The sequence below is a fragment of the Taurulus bubalis genome (assembly GCF_910589615.1).
Source record: "Taurulus bubalis genome assembly, chromosome: 3".
Classification (NCBI taxonomy): domain Eukaryota; kingdom Metazoa; phylum Chordata; class Actinopteri; order Perciformes; family Cottidae; genus Taurulus; species Taurulus bubalis.
Window position 1 is genome coordinate 16381609 of NC_136591.1, and position 24805 is coordinate 16406413.

Genomic DNA, 24805 nt, shown 5'->3' on the forward strand with positions numbered 1-24805 from the left:
ATGGAGGCTGCATCACAACATCCCTCCTCTCTACTTTCTTTCTCAGTAGACACACTGTGTATACACACACACACACACACACACACACACACACACACACACACAGAAGTGGCAGCTCTGGGTCAGATAAATGTGAATGCACGTTCAGACCAACGCAACCAAACACACATTAGAAAGACAAAAACAAAGTCAGAAGTGGGAAGACAAAAGGCGTAAACAGACCAGCAGGGTGATGTTTAGCTGAATAAAGAGTCCATGGTGGTCCACACAGTCACTCCATTCTCTCTGTAACATTAATCTCATCTGTACGGTGGCCATTCTCCAGCTGAATCGGTGCATGTACAGCAGGTTTAGGTGGGCCAATCTATTAAATGCTTTGAATTTCTTGACTTTTTTCCCCAGTTCAAGCATGATTTGAATCTCCTATATGTACACATGTTTCTTCATAAGAGGCCTGTGCATGAGGCCCAAAACGTCCAAGATGCCCCCTTTTGACTCTGATTCATCTTCGCTGCGTCGTACCGTTTGTCACACCACAGCAGAAAAGGAAGGGTTCCATCTTTGGTCACAAAAAGAGCAAATGAAACACAATGTGAAGGAAGGAAGGAAGAGTGTCACAGCACGAAAAAAAGACTGTTCCATTTTTCAACAAAAAAGAAGAAGAAAATAAAGTTAAATCCAGTGATTGGCGAGGACACTAAGAGGGGGACCTGGACATCTTGATCAAAGGAAGTATACGACACCGAAGGCTTCAGGGGAAGATGTAGAAGGAAGGTCAGTGGAAGCTCTCCTCCTCCTCCTCCTCCTTCTCCTCCTCCTCCTGGTCGTCCTCACAGTAGCGTTGAAGCAGGCGGTGCAGGTGCTGCTGCAGGGCGTCGGGCTGCCGGGTGTCTGGGTGGTCCAGGCGCTCCAGGTGCACGTGCTTCCCCCGGCCGTCCCGCACCACGGTCCTTTTCTGGGTTCGCGACTTACGCATCTGGCTTCTGCAGGAACAAGAAAGAAGAGTCAGGCCCCTCCAGGATAACTCAGAAGGACGTGAGACTGACCAGATCTGGTCCTCCATACTGGTCTTCCCCAGTGGTCACTATCTGTGCTGCCAATATTAACATTACATCACAAAATCAAATTACATAAAATGTCATTTTACGTACAATACAAAACTCAAATAGATTTTATATAATTACATGGTTAAATAACATAATTACTGCTGGAGTGAAAATTAGTTGACAAAAATGATACAGACAAAATGTATGGAAAGCAGTATTATCAAATAAAACACTTATTGGTAAAAACGGCGTCGTAATTCTACCTGATTTCTCTTGACAATTGACAGAAAATTGTCTGTTTAATTTTAAACAATAAATGCAATTTGGATTTTGAATTTAATTTCATATCATTTGATTTAATGTGATATTAAATGATATTTAAATATCATTTAATATCACTATTATGAAATTTCAGTTTGATAATTTGATTTTAATATTGGCAGCTGTGGTCTTCTATACAATCCTCTCTATGTAAACTCTTCACCCACTGACCTGTTTCCATGCTCCATCACCTATTTGTCATTTGTCAAATTCAGAAGATAAAAGGAGACTTCTGCCATTTACACATGTGACCAGGTTATGTTTCCAAAGTCTCTAATCGGTCAGAACTTGAACACAAACCAACAACTGTGTCTAAATTCAATATTTAAAATCTTCTTCAAGTTTGGCTAGTTATCAGTTGTGAAAAAAATTGCATTTGTCAACTTTTTTATTAAGACATGATACGGCAGCAACACCCAGATCTCAGCAAAAAGGCTGGTTTAAAATTAAAACTACAATAGCCTTATGTAACGTTAGAGTGCATTCACGCCATGCTTCCACGGTTAAGCTTGCTAACTGCACACCAGTCTCTTTGTGTCATTTCTACATTCTACATTCCCATGCTGCTGTCCGACCTTTTAACCACAGAACCGTCGTCCTGCACAATCTCTTTCTCTACTACATGAGGCAGGAGCACTTTCCCAAAGCCCCCAGCATAACTCAATGCCTGGAGGGGAAAGAACGAGGGAGGAGAGACAGATCACAAGGCGGAAAGAGGAGAGACACGGGAAGTCTGACATAAAGATCAAGTCATCACAAAACATAGCAGCATTTAGTGAGCGCACTTGTAAAGATAGGCTGATTTTGGTCTCCAGTAGACGATCTCCAAAACACAGAGCACATTTTTTAAATCGACTTTTCATAGAATTACATTTTTATTCATTGTTGGACACACTGACCTTCTCAAAGTCCTGTCTGGCTGAGGGGAGATCTGCAGCCAATGAAGGGTCTCCCATCTGCTTCTCCATCCTCTCGCCTCTGACCACCGTTGTCTTTACAACCTTGCTGACCTTTCGACCTTGCACTGGCTCCACCTCAAACTCTGATGCTGTGGCAGCTCCCAAGGCCACAGGCTCCGAAAAGGTCAACTGGAGAGAAGACGAGAAGATGTCAAAGCACCGCCGACTATGTACTATGTAGAGTGCACCGAGTACTTTTATGTTGTATCGAGTGTTGTCATTTGGGCCAAACTTCAATCTACCTTTATCGCCCGATATCAGCAAAACGGTTTATATTCTCTCACAAGTGTGCTTTGTATTAGCACGTATTTGTTCGTTAGCTCAAAACACCAAACTGCGGTATTGAACCAAGTAACCTGCATGTAAGCATTGCCATTGAGAGGATGTTAGCATGCTGATGTTAGCATTTAGCTCGAAGCACCGCTGTGCTTACATGCAACCACACAGATTCTATGTGTTTGCGAGGTAATGCGAGTCTCTTTAAATTATACGGAGAATTAAGCAGCTGAATACAGATGAAATGATTAGCACACATTAAAAATACAAATATTTTGTGATGAATTCAGCAATTCAGTTAAAGTGAAAAATGTTAGCAACAATGCTGCTGTCCAACCTCTTAACCACAGAATGTTTGCTAATTAGCAACGTTAGCTAGTTAGTTTTTTGGTAGAACCTTTAAATGCATGGGATTGCCCATATGTCTCAGGTCTTCTGTAATGGATGGCATTTCCCTTTGTTTCACTATCAGGTGACATCTTGGAATCCTCAGTGGGCAGTTTTTTTTATTTTCTGGTCACAGCATTGCATTTTTTATTTTTGTCAGTAGTAGGTATTTTCAAACTTAATACAACTCTTGAATGCAGCAAAATAATTCTCTTCATGATCAACATATAACAAATACTAGATGCAGTAACACATTGTCAAGGATTATTAGCAAAAAAATATTTTCAAGATTATGGTTCAAATAATGGAAACCAAGTAATGATGTTATGATTAAAGTGGTGCTGCTTTGAAATGATATGAAGGTAGAAAGTAGATGACAGACCTCTTTTTGATCTCCCTCACTGTGAAGCACGGTTCTCTTTACCACCCTGGAGACGGCGTCTCCCTCCTCAATCTGCACCGTCTCCTGGTGTGAGCCCTCAAAGGTCACTTCCTGTGTCTCCATGCCATCTGCTGACACGTATTTATGAATCACTTTCCGAGTGATCTGGTGGGCGAAGCAGGGAGGTGTTCATTAACTTTGCTGTTAAAACTGTAAACTGGTAAACATCTTCCATCATGCAGGAATAGCAGTGCGATTTTAAGTGTTAATGCTGGATATCTTTGAATGAAACCTTACTTTCTTAACTACCATGTTGCCATGCTCATCTGTGTACTTCTCCTCTGTGACAGTGTGTGTTGGGATATCAGGTAGGTTATCCGCCTGTAAAAAGACAAAACACATACCATCAGTTCACTATTAAACTATGTTTTTTTGCTTGAGAAAAAGTATTTCAAACAGCATGTGATATAAAACACTCGTATGACCACTAGATCTACGGTCTATTTTAAAGCCCCTTCAGGTGTAACTTTGATGCATCTATAAAATCGTTCAAATCATTCTGATGGCATAGATTTGTTTAGTTTTTTGTAAAAAGGCGTTTCTCGTATTGCTGTCTTACAGTCTCTTTATTGACACTACCACTAGGGGTTGCCAGAATAACAGAATATACAACATTAGACTTTGGGGCTTTAATTTCTTTAACCGGACAAAGAAAATGACATAGATGTGAAAAAAGGTAAAAGCAGCTGAGTGTGAAGAAACAATTAAACAACAACAACAACAACCAAAGTTGTTCAAAAGACCTTTTCCACACCGCAGAAAGCAACTGTTGTACCAAGCAAGTAAGGGACATTCTGTACAATTTGATTAACCCGATGAGCACTAAACCCTGCACCACTCCACAGCACTGGGGATGCACAGCCAGCAGCTGATGCTTTTACCTGAATGATAACTCTGCGTCGGACCACCCTGGTGGTCAGCACCTCCTCCTCTGAGCTATCAGAAGACAGCAACCCTAGCTCCTCTGCTATCTCCTGGGAGAGCGCATACAACCAGCAAGGATCAGCGTATCAGGTCTACACAGTGTCATACAGCACACTCCTGCAGACAGCAGCTGTCCCTTCTTTTCTCTGAAACTCACTTTTTATTATTCACGTGCCAAAAAGGTATTTACAGACAAATGAAATGTAAAAATACATGTACGGCTGTACACAATAGTGATGTGAGATGAAGAGAAGGCACAGTTATACAAAAAAAATGTACAACTGAAATAAACGTGCAAGGATGGGAAACAGTGTGCGAAAGAATGAGGTGTCCTGACAGACACCTCATTCAAATGAGGTGATCATTATTTTATCTTGATCTATACTTTGAAGATCTGTTGAAACTTTGATAAATGATGAGCAGCACAGGGACAGTGAACAGACCGCTTGTGCATTTGCATTATATCACTTACATTTAGTTTTCAGTTAAATAACCCTATAGCATTTGTCTGTACTGCTTAGCTTATAGCATATCTGATATAGGGTCGGGTTGCAAATTGGAATTTATTTAGAGATAGTTGAGGATAACAGCTGGATTGGGTCCAGCTGTGCCTGCCGGGTTTGCACAACTCTGGACAGGAGGCAAAAAAACCGTCCCCGATGTAAAACCCGATGCAGTTAGCCAACATGATTATCCCAGGAGCTACTTTTTGTGTTTACTTAGAGTCAGACGAGTGCTTGAATTCCCACATTTAAAAATAATTTGCAAAGCTCTAGGAGGCTAGTGCATCTATTATTCTGTTTGAGTCCTTGTTACTCTAAATCTCTACAATGGACTTCACAAATGCAAAGTTAGCATGACCTATAGACTCACAACAATAACATTTACGGGAAATATGCCCTGTCAAGATATACAGTTTTTTTCATTTCCTTTATACTTTGAAGGATGTGTGGCTGAAGACAATCTACTTTATTTTTCACAGCACTTGACCCGCCGATTGTCAAATAGTATTTTCGCACACTGATCGGAACAACACTAAGGAGAAATCAAAAGATGCAAACAGGTGCAAGTGTGAACAAAGAATCATATAAGAAAATTAGTTCTGCACAGCAGCTTGTAAATGTCACCAATGCTGACTTAAAAATGAGGAACTGCAAATACATCACACCCCCAATGGCAACCGCTTTTTCACCTACTGATGACATCACATTGTTAATTTGTTGTTATTTCCTTGAAAGTTTAGACACTCATGCACTCAAAAGCACTCATCAGCCTCATTAAAGTTAAGTGCCAATTGGCTTAGTTTATCTTCTGAGTCTTAAATGCACTACCACAGCAACAAGTCTGGCCAGGCTTGAAAAAAAGCCAGTGCAGCACTCTGCTCATGCTCAACCTCAACCCCTTACCCTTCCCGGGAAGTCATCATCATCATAATACCCTGCCTGATCTCTTGACGGCAACTCCTCACACAAGGGGATGTTGGCCTCTGTTTGACCCTCCTGTGACCCCTCCGTATCACACACAAATTCACTGAGACTTTCACTGCTAGAAGAAAAGCGCTTGTAATCTTGCACTTGGAGGAAAGGATGAGCAGTGTACTGAGGGTTTCCTTTCAGGAAGCCACGATCAGGGCTACTCCCAGGCATCGGGGACGGGGGTTCAGAAATATGATAGGTAATATCATGCTCCAGTTTCACTTCTTCTGATTCAGAGAAGGCTTGTCTGCACTCGAAGAACTCCACATCTGAGTCAGAGTGCTGTGGAGATTCCAATCTTTTACTGTGTTCCTTTGTTTGGACCTCTGGATCCTCGGACTCAAATTCAGAGACTGTTTTCTCACATTCTGAGAGGACTCTGGTAAAGTCTGGTGAAAATTCTAAATTTTCAGCATTTTCAGACTCTCTCTTAGTGGTGGCTTCAGTCACAACCTGAGATGAAATTGAGTCACTGAGCACTGGAGACTCTGGACTCAAATAATTCAAAGAGGCTTGGCTGCATTGAGAAACTCTCAGCGTTTGGTGTCCTAAAAATACGGCTTCATAATCTGGTGGTGCCAAAAACTGAGTTGACATGGGGGAAAAAAGCTCACTGGGCTGCGCTTTGTTACGGGAGAACTCTCTCTCTGGGTGCCCTTGTGATAAGCCCAACAGTAAATATGATATATTCTCAGACGCAGGTAGAATTGGAGTAACTGCTCTGTGGGTTGTGTATGAGTTTGGGTCATACACCTCAATGTCTGTTTGTAACTGTGTTTCCTCTGGCGTCTGAGTAGGAGCCTGTAAGGGAATATCAACATGATCTAAATAAGTTTGCAAAAATACAAATAAATCTGTGTATAGGTTGGCATGCACCATTACAATGATCTCAACATTTCACAAGGCTAGTGTCACTGTGAAATTATTTTTTCCCATACAGACAATATCTCATTTCAGGTTAGGACAATATTGTGAAGCCATGACATGCAACTTTTAAAAGGAATTCGTGTCAGATGAAAAAATAAGAACTAAAGGACATTTCGTAAAGTACAGACACATTTTATGCAGCTGCACTCCATTTGGTTATGAGTTCATCAAAGCCGTTATTTGCTTTATCTAAGTGACATGTTAATACATTTGGCCAAAACAAAAGGGAGTCTTTGCTTGATTGTCATGCTCTCAGTCTTACCCTTTGTGAAACTGTCTTCTTCTTTAATTCTCCAGAACTGATGTTTGGGATCTTTGTCACCTTTCTTTTTGCATCTTGAACTGGTGATGGTTTCACAAGTAAGTCTTTCTGAAAGTCTTCCTCACAAACCGCTGTTTGTAAAGTTGAGATACTTTCAGCTTGATATCCATGATTCATCCATTCGTATGGCAACACTTCTGATTGCAGTCCCGTCATTTTTTGACAATCAGGATTGACATGTCCTTTCTTAGATTTTGTCTCACTAGTTTGAATTAATAATGATGACTCAGCCAATGGCCATTTGTTAGGTAATGAAAATGACTGACCAGGTAATAAAGGATATGTCACATAACTCAAAAGTTCAGTACCTTCACAACAAAAGCCTAACTCCTCTTCTGACTCCACAGTTTGAGGGCTCAGTGGCCTTGGGCTATCATCAATCCAACAATCAATAGGTAGAGCAATAAACTCAGAGTCTGATGACAGAGACACTGGTGAAGATGATCTATCAACAAGGGGAGCATCCATAAAATAAGAAGACAATATTCTCATAAAATCTGGTACTGGTGAGTCAGGCAATAGTTGACTGAACTCATTGACGGATGAAATGGATTCACGTGAAGATGGTCTATCGGTCTCAGTGTCTCTTGATGACGTGACCATAAGCTCGCACTCTGAATCTGAACCAATTGATTCAGGTGATGATGACCTATGTGTAGGCGTGAACTCCAATAATACTGTAAACTGAGGGATGGGAGAGTCGGGAGAAAGTGACCTGTTCTCATTGAACTCAGGCATTGATTCTGGAGATGATGCTCTTTTGTCAGCCATTTGCATGACAGATTCAAGCGACATTGGTCTGTATTCAGGCAGTGGCTGAGAAGACAACACCCTTTCTCTCTCTTTCTCATATTCTGACAGTGCACATACTGTAGATGATGGCCTGCATTCTACAAATTGAGATTCCAAATTTCCGAATGCCACATAATCTAAATCTGATGGTACATTTTCAGGTGGCAATGATGCTGATCTCAGGAACGATACACATTCTGGCATTGCTATAGTAAATTCAGGTAAAGGGGAATCTGGGGAGAGTGGTCTAAACTCACTGACTGATGTAACAGATTCTGGTGATGATGCTCTTGATTTTATCACCATGACTGAACTGGGGGATATGGGTCTAAAGTCTATCATGGATTCTGGTGAATAGCGTAGATAATCATCCTCTGTGTCAGCTACTGATACTGCCACCCAACCAGCATCAGACTCAGTTTGTGCCTCAGGGACAGGTATTTCAAAGGTGTACTTAGCCTGTCTGTATGGAGCTGCCACTGAACACACAACATGTTCAATCACTGGTAATGGTGAAACAGGTACATCAGGTATTACTTGTACACTTGAAGTGCAAAGATAGCTATCATCAGCTGTGTCTGTTGAAGCAAATGTATGTGTTTCCTCTAGAGGTAGTACTTTGGCAGTGACATTATGCTCATTTGTATCTTTTACTTTAGTATCTTGATCCTCATCTTGAACACTCATCTCATGTTCTATCGTGCTAGCAATTAATTCCATAAACCCTGTTTTACTTCTGAAAGTTCCTCCTGTGTACTGAGGATCATGCGTTTGAGAAATTAGCTTACACAGCTCTGCATCATGATTTAGATTGTTTTCAGCTGAGATGACCGCTGATTTCTCAGGTAAGCTAGGTGCCATTGTTGTTGATGAAACAATGGCATTGATGGTTGCTTCATTGGCAGTGTCAACTTTTAATTCAGTTATTGATGATTTGGGTGGCAAAAGTATTTTTTCCTTATTTGATTCAAAATACTTTTGTAAAGACGACCTTTCTTCTGCACCAAACAGTTCTAAAGATTGTGACAAATCATCTGAACCAGGAAATTCAATGTGTGATATATCTCTCACAGTCATGACGTTTTCTTCAAATGTCTTTGTAAAATCAGATATTGGCGATTTAGATGGCAAAGGTTTGTATTCTGGTATGATTTCAACTGATTGTGGCCTCTCTTGTATTTCTGATTCTACTGATTTGGGAGAATCTGGTCTATCATCGATACCATAAGTCAAAGACATTAAAACGTCACTCAAAGCATACTCAATATCTGATTCAGAGGATTCAGAGCAGGGTGATCTACAACCAACATTCCCAATAACACAGTCAGGCACTATTGGCCTGTACTCAGGTATGGGTGAGTCTGGTGGCAGAGCCTGGTATTCATCTCCAGATGCCCCTGAGCCAGGTGAAGATGGTCTGTTGTCATAAACTAATGATCCAATGCTCAAAACAACGTATTCTACATCTGAACAGGTTGACTCGGGGGATGCTGACCTACGTCCACAAATAGTTTCAGGTAATCCAAACAATGGCTGCATGAAGTCAGGTAAAGGTGAATCAGGTGAAAGCCTGATTGATGCTCGAGATTCAAGAGATGAAGGTCTATTTTCCAAGAATGTTGCGAAAGAAAATTCTATTTCCAAATCTGACAACACTGATTCAGAACAAGACCTCAAGTCCATATGTGATATGGTTGACTCTTGTAGGGCCTGTGTAAATTCAGGAATGGGTGAGTCTGGCGAAAGAGGTCTACATTCATCGTTGGATGCCCTTGAACCCGGAGATGCTGCTCTGTCCTCAAAAAGCCAAGGGATATACAAATCTGTCTCTAAATCCTCATCTGAATATACTGATTCAGGTGATGTGCATCTGTATTTCACTCCCAACATAGTGGTTTCACTCATGGTGTACTGGGGTAGCGGAGAGTCAGGAGACAAACATCTAAGATCAGAGTCAGACACCCCTGATTGACAGGATCCTGCTCTGTTTTCACAATCAAACATCTGTGAAATAAAAGGAGCATATTCTAGTTCTGAAGTATCGGATTCAGGTGACCATGACCTGTAAGCATGAAACTCAGGATCTGTCTCTAGCAAAGCCTGACTGAAGTCAGGTACAGGGGAATCCGGAGAAAGTCTCCTGTATTCACTTGGAGATGTCAAGGACTCAGGAGAAGATCGATCTTGTAGAACAGTTGGGAAAGAAAACTCAAATTTCTCATCAAAGTCGGAAAACACTGATTCAGGTGAACAAGACCTTAACTCTATATGTGATATGGCTGACTCTTGTAGGGCCTGTGTAAATTTAGGAATGGGTGAGTCTGGCGAAAGAGGTCTACATTCATCGTTGGATGCCCTTGAACCCGGAGATGCTGCTCTGTCCTCAAAAAGCCAAGGGATATACAAATCTGTCTCTAAATCCTCATCTGAATATACTGATTCAGGTGATGTGCATCTGTATTTCACTCCCAACATAGTGGTTTCACTCATGGTGTACTGGGGTAGCGGAGAGTCAGGAGACAAACATCTAAGATTAGAGTCAGACACCCCTGATTGACAGGATCCTGCTCTGTTTTCACAATCAAACATCTGTGAAATAAAAGGAGCATATTCTAGTTCTGAAGTATCGGATTCAGGTGACCATGACCTGTAAGCATGAAACTCAGGATCCGTCTCTAGCAAAGCCTGACTGAAGTCAGGTACAGGGGAATCCGGAGAAAGTCTCCTGTATTCACTTGGAGATGTCAAGGACTCAGGAGAAGATCGATCTTGTAGAACAGTTGGGAAAGAAAACTCAAATTTCTCATCAAAGTCGGAAAACACTGATTCAGGTGAACAAGACCTTAACTCTATATGTGATATGGCTGACTCTTGTAGGGCCTGTGTAAATTTAGGAATGGGTGAGTCTGGCGAAAGAGGTCTACATTCATCGTTGGATGCCCTTGAACCAGGAGATGCTGCTCTGTCCTCAAAAAGCCAAGGGATATACAAATCTGTCTCTAAATCCTCATCTGAATGTACTGATTCAGGTGATGTGCATCTGTATTTCACTCCCAACATAGTGGTTTCACTCATGGTGTACTGGGGTAGCGGAGAGTCAGGAGACAAACATCTAAGATCAAAGTCAGACACCCCTGATTGACAGGATCCTGCTCTGTTTTCACAATCAAACATCTGTGAAATAAAAGGAGCATATTCTAGTTCTGAAGTATCGGATTCAGGTGACCATGACCTGTAAGCATGAAACTCAGGATCTGTCTCTAGCAAAGCCTGACTGAAGTCAGGTACAGGGGAATCTGGAGAAAGTCTCCTGTATTCACTTGGAGATGTCAAGGACTCAGGAGAAGATCGATCTTGTAGGACAGTTGGCAAAAAAAACTCAAATTTCTCATCAAAATCGGACAATACTGATACAGGTGAACAAGACCTCAAGTACATATGCGATACGGTGGACTCTTGTAGTGCCTGTGTAAATTCAGGAATGGGTGAGTCTGGCGAAAGAGGTCTAAATTCATTCAGAGAGCAAATTGATTCAGGAGAGGATGATCTGAAATGTGGCATTAACATCATTGATGCAGGTGAGAAAGGGCTATATTCTAATACTGATTCTGGTGAGAGTGGCCTCATATTCATTTCGAATGTAATGGAATCAGGAGAATCTAGTCTGTCTTGAATGCAAAATTCTGAAGAAAAATATCCTGATGAATCATTGAGAGCCGAAGCACCGGATTCAGATGAGCAAGATCTATATCCATCAACTAAAGCAAGAGAGCTCTGTAACTCTCGCCTGAAGTTAGGTCCTGGTGAGTCATGAAAGAAACGCTTTTGTTTGCTCAGTGATCCTTCTGATTTAGGAGATGATGACATCGACTTTGTCGTCAAAGCAGCAACATCAAATTGCTCAAGTTCTGTATCTGACATACGTTTGGAAGACTGTGCCCTGGGATTTTCCACTGGAGATTCAAGAAGTAAGACAGAAGGTTTGGGAATCAGTGAATCTGGACACAAAGGTCTATACTCATTCACAGAGTTTCCTGTCTCCTGCAAATCCGACCTCTTTGGGAACTTCAGGGCTTCGGGGGAGAGAGCTCTATAATCTGCCCCAAGATCAGGTGGCGTTGCCCTACTTGTCACTCCTGTATGTGAATCAAGGTGAATGCATTCTTTACTTGTCTCCTCATATTCAAACACTCTACTTACAAAGGCTTCTCCTAAATAATGGGGGTCATATAGTTGACATATCAACTGGTTTGCTCGAATTGTTGCGCAGGCCTTTGCCGATTGCTTTTCTTCAAGCATGGAAACAGCTGATTCAGTTATCAGTACCTCAGGTGATACAACCCTGTAGTCTGACACTAGGCTCTCTTCCTCCTCAATCTTTGTTTGCATTGCTTGTAGAACATCTGCATCAGAGGAATGTGCAATGTCCAACTTCACACCACCCTCTAACTTTTCCTCTTTCACCCATGAATCCTCCAGGACATACTCAATTCTTGTTCCAGCATACTCAGAAACACCGGTTTTACTGCAAACAGTTTTCCCAACAAAGTGAGGATCATGTATTTGAGAAATGAGCTTCCAAAGTTCAGCATCATAAACAAGTCTATATACTGGTACCCTTATTGCTTTAAGAAGTATGGTTTGACTACTACCACCCAATGGTCTCTCTGTGGTCTCCAATACGTGTGGTTCCGGTGAGTCAGGTCTCTGTTCGCAAATACTTATGTCAACACTTGATTGTGTATATTTGTCTTCAGAAACCACTGACTCAGGAGAGGAGGCTCTATGACCAATGACTGAAACTGATTCAGTCAGATCTGTTTTAAATTCTGGTTTTGGCAAGTCACCTCTATAGTCATCTGCAGAAACTACTGAATCAGGTGAGGACGGTCTAATTTCACAGCACAACTGAGGCAGATACATAACCCCATACTCTAAATCTGAAAAAACTGAGAAAGGTGATGAGGATCTTGCCAGTGTGGTCCCAGCAACACATTCTGGTAAACCCTGTCCAAACACAGGAATGGGTGACTCAGGTGATAGTGCCCTGTATATGTTAACAGATGTTACTGAGTCAGGAGATGCTGGTCTGTCCTCAATAAGAAATGAAATGTTTAAATCAGTCTCCAGATCCAGATCTGACCATCCTGACTCTGTTGACACTGATCTGTGATAAACTGGAGATGGTCCAGAGAAAGAGGAAAAATACATAGGTATAGGGGAATCTGGCATTACAGCTTGCAGACTATCCACAGATCTCCCTGAGTGGGAGGAATCTGGTCTAAGTGCATCTGGTGCAAACAGCGATTGTGGTGTCATGGGTCTATATTCTGCTTCAGAATCAAATGAAAGTGATCTTTGGTCATTTTGGTATTGCAAATCGGCAGCTTTATCTTCATCTGTCGCATCTGACCTTGTATGATAAGACTCTATTCTTGTTTCAGCAAACTGAAACACTCCTGATTTATTAATGAAGGTTTCTCCTACATACTGTGGGTCACAAATTTGAGCGATCAGTTTCCGTAGTTCTGCACCATATGCTAAACTATAGACTGGCACTGAATATTCTGTTAAAGATAAAGGTATATGATGCTGAGGTGTAGAAACTGATTCTTGTTGAAACTGTTGATCTTCAGGGCAATTTATAGTCAAAGCCAATGAGAATGGTAGATCATCAGATGCAGTTTCTGGAGACAAAGGACGTGACAGAGCTTTAACAGATCCTCGTGGGGGTACATATGTAACTATTAACTTAGGTGATTCTGTTTGATCTTTTGTAACATTCTGTACAAGTTCATAATCAGTTTTGACTGATTCCTTAGATTTGTTCTTTCTCGGCGACTTTGTCTTTCCAGTTAAGTGATTGTTAATTTCCTTCTTTGAAATTCCCTCAAACAACTCATTAGATAATTCTTCTTTAATTGTAGTTGACAAAACAGTAACTCCTGCTGATGGTGTGACACGGATTTGGTCAGACTGACGACCATCAGGTATAACTGTTTGTATCTTGGGACCTTCATTTTCATTATGTTTTATAAGATTGTCCTCAGATTTTGACAAAGTATTGATAGAACCTTTTTCTTGAGTTTTTGATTTTTCTAAATCAACAGTGATGCTTGTTTTTGTTTTAAACTGCTTTTCAGCACATACCTCTTCCACAACAATTGCAGCTTGTGTCATGTACTCCTCAAGAGGCAGCCCAGTTACAAGATTGGGCCTATAATCACTTACATAACCACTAAAACAAGGAGATAAAGCCCTATTCTCAAAAGATGAAAGCAATGGCATGGCCTCATACTCTGTATCTGACAAGACAGAATCTGGTGATGATGAACGATATTTTTTTGTAACAGCATGATGCACAGACGGTGTACATTGTGGTATGGGATAATCTGGGGACATATATTCCTTACATGTCTCTGATTCAGGAGAGGATGCTCTAATGTCGAACATTACCGACTGTGGAGACATTGTTCTGTTGCCAGGCACTGACTTTGGTGAACGTGGTCTTCCTTCAATACCAGACATAGATAAGATGACCCAATCATCATCATCCGTAGCAACTGGTTCCACTGGTGATGGTAGTGTGTTCTGTGTATCAGATACCAATGGTTCAGGTGATTTCATTCCATAATCAGCTGTCTCTGCAATTTCAATTGATTCAGGGGAGAGTGGCCTATGACTAACGACAGGTAAAACAGTTTCAGATTCATCTCTAGATGCAGCTGCAGCTGGTGATAAAGCTCTACCTTCATGATTAACTAAGACTTGAGACATGGAGTTATATTCTATATTCAGGCTCACCAACTTAGGTGAAGTGGATCTCTCCCCTACCAGTACGATAACTGAGTCAGGCGAGCTGAGACTGAATCCAGGTATGGGTGAATCAGGTGACAATGCTTTATATTCATTTACAGATCCTACAGATTCTGGGGATGATGACCTCTTTTCAAACGAATTTGATAAAAAATGTGTAGTTTTAAATTCCAAATCTGATGACACCAACTCAGGTGGTGATGATCTACATTGACAAGTGGTAAAAGACTCTGACCTCGGGGAGTCCGGTGGAAGGCAACATTGTGCATTGATATTGCCACTAGATTCAGGAGATGATGATCTTATTTCATGGAAATAAGAAGACAAAGTCACATGTTCAGGGGATGTAAAAAAACACTGCATTGTTTCCAAAATGGCAGACTCAGGTGACGATGCACTGTCTTCTATGTCAACAGTGAATGATTGAGATGAGATGGATCTCTCACCACTACAATCGCTGCCAGGTGATACTGGACTTCCAAATGGTCTTTTGTTTGAAACCATTGGTGTCAAAGGCCTTTCCTCTGCTTCTGATGTTAAGAGCATATAAGTATTTGGCACACTCAGTAATGGTTGTACTGGGGCAGAAGCCTCAACATCACCACTTTCCCATGGAAAAATAGGTGGCGGTAGGGGAGACAAGGGCCTAAACTGAGGTATTGGAGAATCGTATGCAAGAACATTCAGCTCATTTACTGACGATGCTGATATAGGTGATGTGGCCCTACTCTCTGTCAGTAATATTGCTTCATCAGTCACACATTCAGGTGAAGATGATCTACTATAAACTAAGCTATGAAGTTCACAAATGGTTGTATCTGTGAATTCTGGTAAACATGATCTGGATGCTTTAATGTCAGGTTCAATCTCGACAGAGACTGCAAACTCATTTTCATTCTGTCTGAATGACAGTGTTTTCTCAAAGCTATATTCTGCTCCCAATATACCTGGCATAGCATTATCTACTGAATGAACATCTAGCTGTTCCAAATTTGAGTTATGTGACACCTGAATGAAGGCCGTTGAGCTTATGAGCTCTGGCATTTGAGACATTAAACCTGGATTGGTACAACTGACATCACAGGGACCTGCTAATGCCTGAGTGGCAGTGTCGATTTGATTCATGCCATTAAGGGATTTTACATTAAGGTCGCGTGAAATTGAGACATGGGAAACGTCAATCTCAAGCAAAGAGTTTGAAACATCTTCATCAATATTTGTGTGTCTAGCAGCTCCCTCAACCTCATCTGTTCTGACTCTAGCCTGTGTTGGGTCTTCAGAAAATGTATCCATAGGCACCAGAGACAAATCCTCACTATCTGAATCCATCAACTCAAAATCATATCCATACAATACTTTATAGAGTCGATGTGAAACTTCATCTATGTGTCTTCTGGCCATTTGTTTGGTCAGCATGGATTTTGTCACAGCATTAGTGTTACCAGAAGGAGGCCCAGAAGTAGGCGGAGTAGACAGTTGTTCACTTGTAGGTTTTGTTGAGCAAATCTTTTCAGGGATCTCATCGGTTTCCATAAACTCCATAGACAGTTTCCAGAAGTCTTGCTCAGCTTGATCACACTCAATCAAGCTATCCCCAAAATCGGTCATAGACAATGGTCGACTCTTGCATACATCTGTTGGAGAACTATTGGATGACTCTCGCCATGGTGACAAATAATGAGTATTGTATTCAGAATGGGTGGTTTGTAGACACTCCAAGCTCCACTCTTCTCCCCCATCTGGCCCCCCATATCCAGCAGCCCCATCATCCTCATCATCATCATCATCATCATCACATGGTTCAATAGTGGGGTAAGGCGGTGTGATAATCTGGGCGTCTAACATGGGTCCCCCTTTGATCACAGGGTCTATCACATGGGATCGGAGGTTGTAGGGAGAGGTGCGGTACAATGTGAAGAAAGGACTTACTTGTTGAAAACTGCCTGTTTGTACCGTGTCTGTCAATTCCTCGTATACTCTATGTGATGAGCTGTAAAAGAAAATACAATAGTCAATATTTGGGGCAGCTGTAGCTCAGGGGGATGAGTGGTCGTCCAGTAACAACGAGGTACCCGGCTCGATCTCCAGTCCCCCCCAGCTCAAATGTCGAAGTGTCCCTGAGCAAGACATTGAACCCCTAGCTGCTCCCCGGGCGCCTCACAGGCAGCCCACTGTTCCTTAACCAAGGATGGGTCAAATGCAGAGAAGAATTTCCCCAAGGGGATTAATAGAGGATCATTTCAATTTCAGTCACAGGATAGCTGACGAATTGATAAATAAATAGAAGCCGATAAGTCATACATCTAGTCAGAATGAAAAAGGAAGAATAAAAGAACTTTCAAGAAAAATCTGAAATGCTTCTTTTGAAAGAATATCTAAACCGACTAATGCTGACATTTGCATGTAGGTTTTTGTAGGTTTATGTGTTAGAGTGTATTTATTAATTATAGCCTGCAAACTGAAGTCAGCAGTTGCACTTTTTTCTATGGATGTTTGTTTGATAGGTCATTCGGCAATCTGAGGTGCAGTGCAACCCCGTATCCATGCTTGTAGATGATTAGAAACAGAAAAGTGAATGTAGCTATGGTCACACAAATTAAATTGTCCAGGTAACTTTTAACTTACTATGTTGTTTCCATCTCTTTTTGTAGTTTCTCTTTCTGGGCATTTCTAAGAAGGCCAGTTGCTGTGGAATCTGTTTCAGGTCGTCCCACTGTCTCGTGAAGTGATGACAAACTGGTGGACAGGTCCTCTGCTGACACCATGGGTACCTCTAGTCCTGAGCCTGGACTCCTACGTGCAGCCTCTGTACGCCTACCTGGCCTGGGGCTGTCAATGTCTTCATGAAGGGCAGAGAAACCTGACAAAGGATACAGTGCAGGCATACAGTATGAGTTGATATATCTGTTTGGTAAAAAAAACTCTGCTTCAAGTTAACATTGGCTTGTGTACCTTCACTATGATCCAATGCTATGGTCCGCTCTATTTCTGCATATGTATGTGATGATGTCTCCTCCTGAGTGGACTTGATTATCTTAGTTTCAATGAGGTGAACTATGTCCATTCGGTTGATCTTAGTCAGTCTTTTGATCAGTGTTGATTCTGTTGAAGCAGAAAACAGACTTCAAATTTCCACACTACATTTTAAAAAGAGCTTCTATTTTGTTAGTTACTAGAATTATTTATCTTAACATGTTACTAACCTGTGGAATGCTTTTCCTCACTCTCTGCCCAGAGTTTCAAAAGGGCATGGCTTTGGTCTTGCAGTGAGTTTGGGTTTTCAATCCTTATCAGGTTAATCCTCTCCTCACTGAAGTCCAGTTCTCGTGCTAACTCTGTCGAGAAAAAGAAGATATCATTATTATAATGATTATGATTGAAATGTTTAAAATTATCTTTCTTACTGTATATCTGATGTATTTTTGATAGCTTGACCCCAGCTACTAAGGTGTGACTCACCAGTCCAGCTGAAGCCCAGGTGGTCGGCTATAATGGCCAACCGTTGCTCTTTTCTCTCTGCCTCATCCTGTGGATCTACTGCAAATACCACCAGACAGCCATGAGCGGTCAGAGCCGCAAGTTATATTACATCACTAAGTCACATTCACAAATGGTATCCGAAAAAAAATATTCACTGGCTTTCTTAAATCTTGTAGTACTGACAGTTTGTTTGGTTAACTTATGATAGATCTTGTAGTAGGACTATGATTGAGAAACATTTCAATTATTAGAAAATAAATGACATTACATGTGATTTTTTTAAATAATGAATTACTGTTTAATGTTTAAAAATGTTTTAGTCACTAAGTTGTTTTCACAAGTTCCATAAAGCCTTTAAGTCAATCTTGAGATTTTCAACACACATAGAGGGAAAGAGAGACGTCATAACACACACAAACACACCTCAAAAGACACAACCACATGTATTATTCAACTACAAAGGGACTTAACTACAAGAGACAGAGAGGCAGCACCTTTACAGGTACAGTGTACTAATGTGGCACAAGAGATAGAGAATAGCCCCTTAAACTGGGGATACCTTGACTTTGGACTTTATCATCTGGGATTCGCTGCATCTGTGTCTCCACAGGGTTGTCCCACATTGGTCTAATAGAAAAGACGTCTCCTGAGGGCGGGAACTGCATCTCCGGGAAAGTTTCTCTTTCTATGATTGATGGATCAATGAGACTGCTCTCATCATCTGAGTTGGCGGCTGCAACCTCTTGTTCTTTCTCGGTCTCTGCCTGTGCCAATCTTGCCACAAGTTTTGCTGCTTCATCGCTGATCTCTTCAAAGAACTCAATGGACTGCTCACTTTTCTCTTTAGTGAGTGTTGATGAATGAGATGACTGACCACTTTTACCTCGGACTGGCAATCTGGACTGGAAGCTTTTAGATTTTGCTGACTCAGAACTCAATGGGCGACCTTTTTCTTTTTTAGCAGATGGCCTGTCAGACTCCCCCTCACAGAAGCTCTTGGCTTTGGAAGATGGTGTCTTGGTTTTGATATCCACAGAGGGACCTGTGTCTGTCTCAGATTTTCTCCTTGAATCCTTTTTCACAGGTACCTTCAGTTTTTTGTCTTTGGTAGATTCAGCATGTTTCACAATAGTCTCAGTCTTGGGAGTGCTAGCCTTAATGGGAATTCTGGATTTAGATTCAGAAATGAAGGAGGCCTCTTTTTTAAGATTGGTTGAAGAGTTTGCATGAGATTGAGAGGGAATTCTGGATTTACCCCGACCTTGATGAGCAGACTTAGCTTGTGTTTTGACTGGAGTCTTTTTACCACTAGTGGGAGCACTTTGTTTGGACTTGCCTGTTGGTTTGGGCGCTTCTATCACTGACTGTGGTTCTTCTGGAGATGAATCAGAGGACTCTTGGCCCTGCTCAGAGTAAACTGATCTAGTGACTGTAGTTTCGGCTGTCTGTACAGTTGTTATCATTTGGTCAGGGGAACTTTTGTCTAAATCTAAACATCCTTTGTTTACATTTTTGTCTAGACCTTCAGGGGATGTCTGATCTTTCTGTGTAGGTTTGGCTGAAGCGGAAATGCCCATTTTAGGGATTTTAGATTTGGAGGCATCAGCTTTAGAGGTTTGCTGATCACCTTCGGGTGGGGACTGAAGCTTAGAATCAGTTGCTTTGTTTGCTCTCTCAGTTTCCTCAGTCTCCTCAGTCTTAACCTCTAGTGTTAGATTGAGGCCAACTTCAGGTTCTGCTGCTGATCTCATACTTTCTTGCCTGGCCTCTTCTAAGAGAGGCTCATCTAAAGGCTGTTCACCTATCTGGAAAAAGGCAAATCCACCCCCCTCTTCCTCATAGCTCCTCTTAGTCATGTCAATAGCACCACTTCGGGTCATCTCAAAAAGCTTCCCTTCTTGGAATAGAAAAGGGTTGGGCTCACTGGTAGGAGTGCTCTCTTCTGTTGGGGTTCTGACAGGTGTTGTGTCTGGAGTTGCTTGCAGAGACTGACGGTCCACCACCAGATTCAGTATCTTCTGTTCCTCCTCTTTTACACGAGCTGCAAAAGCGGCATCATCCTCCCGCATGGCAGACCATGAGTCAGTTTCTACCCTTGCAGTGACTCCTTTTGACTCAGTTCTGGGAGGCTCCAGTGCCTCATCATCCTCCTCTGTGTCATCATATATGCAGACCTCCGGTTTGAACATTTCCTTAGTTTGACCTGTGGCAACAGCTGCACTGCATCCCGCCTTCAGTGCTCTTGGAGGGTCCTTTTTATCTCCTTTCACCTCATCTGTTACATTGCTAACTTGTTTTAGCTTAACACTTAGCTCTTGACCATCATTATCATCTCCTTTGTTGTCTCTTGACTTCCTTAAACTCTCCTCCTTTTGCTCATCAGTCCTGTTTTCAGTGTATTTTACAAGAGCCTTTTTGGCAGTACAGTCTTGATCCGCTTTTACAGATGGTGGCACTATTTGCTCCTGTGCAGTTTCCAGTTTGGATTTTGAATTGGTCTGGACTGAGACAGAGTGAGGCCCCTCTGAACTAACAGTGGCTGTTCTTGTTGTGCTCTTGACCTCTCTGCTGTGGGGTCCATCATGCAAACCTGCTGAAAAAGGAGAGGGAGGTTGTACTTTAATATCGGGATCAACAAAAAGAGCTAACTCTGAATCTCCAGTGGGTCTATTGAGTCCACATTCCCTTTGTGAAAGCTTCTCACTTGTGTGCTCTATTGTTTCATAGCTGTCATCCCCTAGTTTGGCATTTGCTGTGTGAAACAAATCTTTTCTAGAGTTCTTTTTGCTCCTTGCGTCTTGTTCCATTTCATCAAATGTTTTTATTTTGGCTGCCATCTTAAACATCTCTTCCTCTGGAGTGATTTTTCTTTTAGCTTCGTAGCTGTCTGAGGTATCCTCTTCTTCTTGGTCTTCAGGGATGACAGCCGGTTTGGATGGAACAGAAAGGAATGTATAGTCGGGGGGTTTGGGGTTTACCTCATAACTTACCTCTTCAGAACTGGGAGTATCAGGGGAGAGGGGACTCTTACCGGAACTTGTCATCTGAGATGTCTGCTCACAACTGTCATCATCAGCATTAGCCTCATGGTCTCGAAGCAGCCTACCACGGAAAGCATCTTGGGGGAAGTCTGTAGCTTTGGAGGGATCTGGATGGCTAGAGAATTTACACGGTGGACCTAGAGTTGATTGGAAGGATGGGTGGCTTTTTTGCTCTACAGGGCTACTCTCTAAGGAGTCATGGGGGGGTGATTCCTTGGTTGGGCTAGGTTCAATGGAATCTGGGGACTTATGGGAGGAGTTTTCTTCCATGAGAGGACTACCCTCTAGAGAGTCTCTGTGGCTTATTGTCAACGACTCATCAGCTAAAGGACTGAGAGAATCTGGGTCTTGTTTTAAAGGCAGCTCTAAGCTTTCATGACGCCGAGAAGAGGATATAGAGGCAGGAGAACCAACTAAAGACAATTCTAGCTGATGATCAGGGCTCTCGTCATCACTAAGAAAAGTTTCTACAGTCTCTGAAATTCTCTTTGTAAGCTTTTGAGGTTTAGATGGCTTAGACTCACTCCTCCTAACAGATATGGACTCACTTGTAGTGTGATCATCTGCAGCCTCGCTGGAAGAAACAGGGAGAGTCAATTCTGTAGATGGTTGGTCACCAGTTGTCCCTATACCAGAGTGTCCAGACTTCTCTGTTTCTATAAATTCTTTTTTGACTATTGTACCAGTTGCTGACAAAGTTGCAGAGGTCTGCTGTCCAGTTTTGGGAGAAAGACACAGACTGTCTGGGCTTGTGTCTGGAGAGGCAAGACCCTCATGTTTTTCACTGTCCTCAGAGCTCAAATGAGGGGTACCATCTCCAGAGCTGGCACTTAAGGAGTCTGCCACACCCTCATGTTTTAAGCTATCAGAGCTATCATCAAGACCACCATTTCCAAAGTCTGTAGTTTCCATTAGCTCAGAATTAGCTGACTTGGTTTCTATCTCTCTGTCTTGCTGAGTGGTCTCTTTCTTGCGAGGTTTGGAATCCAAAGATACTTCTCGTTCTTGAGAGACACGTGGGGTTATTGCTTTGGTCATGGATTTTGACTGGATGGTGTCTGATCTTGTGGTTTTCTCTGTTTTTGACGTAGACGATATTTTGAGCTCGAATAGACCAGACTTTCTTTTAGAGGGGTCCTGTCCTGTTTGGAATGCTTGCATCAGCTCTTTAACTGACATAGTCTCCTCAAGTTTTTCAGATTCAGCTTTCGGGGATTCCGTGGGACCCTGTTTTGATTTAGGGCTTTCTTTGGCTTTTGGAGAGGGTTTGCTCATAATAGGCAATTGTGAGGCCTTGCTTCCAGGGACCTTTTTGCTTTTTTGCTCTGCCTCCACTTTCTGTTGTAAGGCTTTGACTTTGTCCTTTATTGATCCAATGGGAGTTTCTTCAACAACTGGGGATACAGGTGATGCTGGGCCAGGAGCTGGCAATCTCAGAAGAGCACCTGCCACTGTTGATTCTTCTGCCTGCCCCTGGTCCTTCCCCTTCCTTCTGACTGGCTTAGCAGCTGTTTTGTCATGCACCTTGGTTGGGGTAGTTGGCTTTGCACTTTTGTGTAGTACAACATCAGTGAATTTTTCTTGGACAGCTGGCTCTTTTTTAACTTTTATTTTGGAGCTTACTGGTGCATCCAGGAGGTATTCTTTAAGGTCACCACTGTCCTTTATTGCTTTAGGTCTTGGAGCCCTGTTAGTTCTGCTTTCACGTAAGACAGGCTCTTGAGTTTCTAAGGCTGCCATCTTTTTGGCTACCTCTATCTCACTGTCCGAGAGGAGAACCCACTCCTCGACCATCCTAGCTGCTTTTGCTGCTTCTCCTGCTGCCACACCCTCATATGTTCCACTCCTCAGTATCTCACTGACTTTTTCTAGGTCCTCTTTGACTTTCTCTAAGTCCTTCTCCATAATTTCTAACGGCTCTCCAGAAACATCCTCAGTCCCTTTCTCTAGACCAGACCTTCCTAAAGAAGGGGATTTCTCTGTGGAGTCTGCAGTCAAGATGGCAGTCATTTTGATCAAATCTTGTTTCATCTCTGACACGTCGGATAGAAGGTCTGGTTCTCGAATCAGCTCTGATTTCAGGACTGATGTCGGCATCTCTTCATCTTCCATTTGGAAGAAGAACAAGTAAGGAATAAAGAAAATCAAAAATTCAAATGAAAGGAGACAGACATTGGAGAATGTGGTCAGGACAAGATTGGAGCACACTGCAGGGATCATAGGACAACAAATTCACAAAGGGTTTTACATCAGGGTATCAGAGGAATTGGGTGTATACTGTCATATGTCTCTGGGGAACTGTGGAAAAGCAAGAGCTAAATAATATCAATGGAAAAGGATATGAGCAGGAAATAACTTGCATATACACTCAGCTCACCCATACTCACAAGACACAACTATAAAACAAAACAAAAATACATAAAACAATGATTGAACAACCATGTAACCAAGAAACTAAACAGTACAATAGAGAACAAAGGAAACAAAGAAACAACATCAAGACATCTCAAGATTGCTCGGATGTATGACAAATGTCAATGTGATAACAGGCAAAAATGGCTTGAAAACAACTCAGATTTCTAGTTGTGTCTATCAAAGAAAGCCAGTGATACAAAATATAATGCTTTGCCATGCTTTTCATTGTATGCAAAGCAGATCATGTTTCAGGCGGAAAGAGGGTCTCTGGAATACTATATAATCTTGAATAGGGAGGAATAATATTCGAAATCCATTTGCCCTCCATTCAGAAATAGAACTATAATGCTATATAATGAAAACTGAAATAACAAAAACACAACATTCCAAAATCAGCACATCAGCAAAAGAAGAAATTAACTCTCATAAACACGACATAGAATACAGACATACAAGCACACACATACACATTTATGTAAGGCAAGTTATTTCCATGCAAAGCAAAGGGAAGTGCTGATGGAAAGGTCTTGGTGAAGTGTACATGGAGTAAATGTTCAGTGTAGTGATTTAATCTGCAATTAGTAGATGATAGGTGCTCATGATCAAGGGATGCTTATTAAAATGTCTTCATTCAGTAATGTGGTGAGTTTTTGGCCCATTACAAAACAATTTGTTTAAGTAAATTGTATTTGTTTCTATTTTTGTGTTTTACTCATTACTACATGAACAAGATCAAGCAGGGTAGAAAGGGAAGGATTAAAAAGGGGTGAAGAGGTTTACTATTAGCTTTACAAGAGGACTACAACTGCCTCTAATCTCCTGGAACTTGGTGCTCTCGCAATAACTAGCACCTGGTTTCAGGAACTCAGAGCCTAAGCACAAGCAAAAAAATTTAGGAATTTGGATGACGAGAGGTACTCGCACAACCTTGGCACAGTATGGCACAAGAGAGGCAGCAGCAGTATGAACACATTATTAGGAGGAGGAAGGCTGCATCAGCAGCTGAAGTTCAGAGGCCTGTACTACGAAGCAGGGTTTGGGAGAGGTAACTTCAGGGTAAACCCTGGATATACAGTCCTACAAAGGTGGTTCAATTCTTACTTGGTAAGTTCTGCTGCACACCTAATATGCTCTGTAGCAGGTGATGTTTGCGATAAGAGATCAACGCTTATAAACACTATA

The 24805-nt window shown here is 41.9% G+C and overlaps 1 protein-coding gene across 1 annotated transcript in view; it reads right to left on the reverse strand.

Annotated features, from left to right (window-relative positions):
* Positions 1-775: 775 nt before the first annotated feature.
* Positions 776-24805, reverse strand: part of ank2b (ankyrin 2b, neuronal) — a gene marked incomplete at both ends in the record, with an annotated part of 80057 nt that continues 56027 nt past the window's right edge. Inside the window, 12 exons of the mRNA XM_079215674.1 lie at positions 776-983; positions 1943-2034; positions 2267-2455; positions 3372-3536; positions 3669-3752; positions 4313-4405; positions 16617-16677; positions 17313-17547; positions 17640-17789; positions 17891-18022; positions 18147-18224; positions 18727-23313. Coding sequence (XP_079071800.1) covers positions 776-983; positions 1943-2034; positions 2267-2455; positions 3372-3536; positions 3669-3752; positions 4313-4405; positions 16617-16677; positions 17313-17547; positions 17640-17789; positions 17891-18022; positions 18147-18224; positions 18727-23313 — 6074 coding nt within the window. The remainder of the gene's footprint in view (positions 984-1942; positions 2035-2266; positions 2456-3371; positions 3537-3668; positions 3753-4312; positions 4406-16616; positions 16678-17312; positions 17548-17639; positions 17790-17890; positions 18023-18146; positions 18225-18726; positions 23314-24805) is intronic.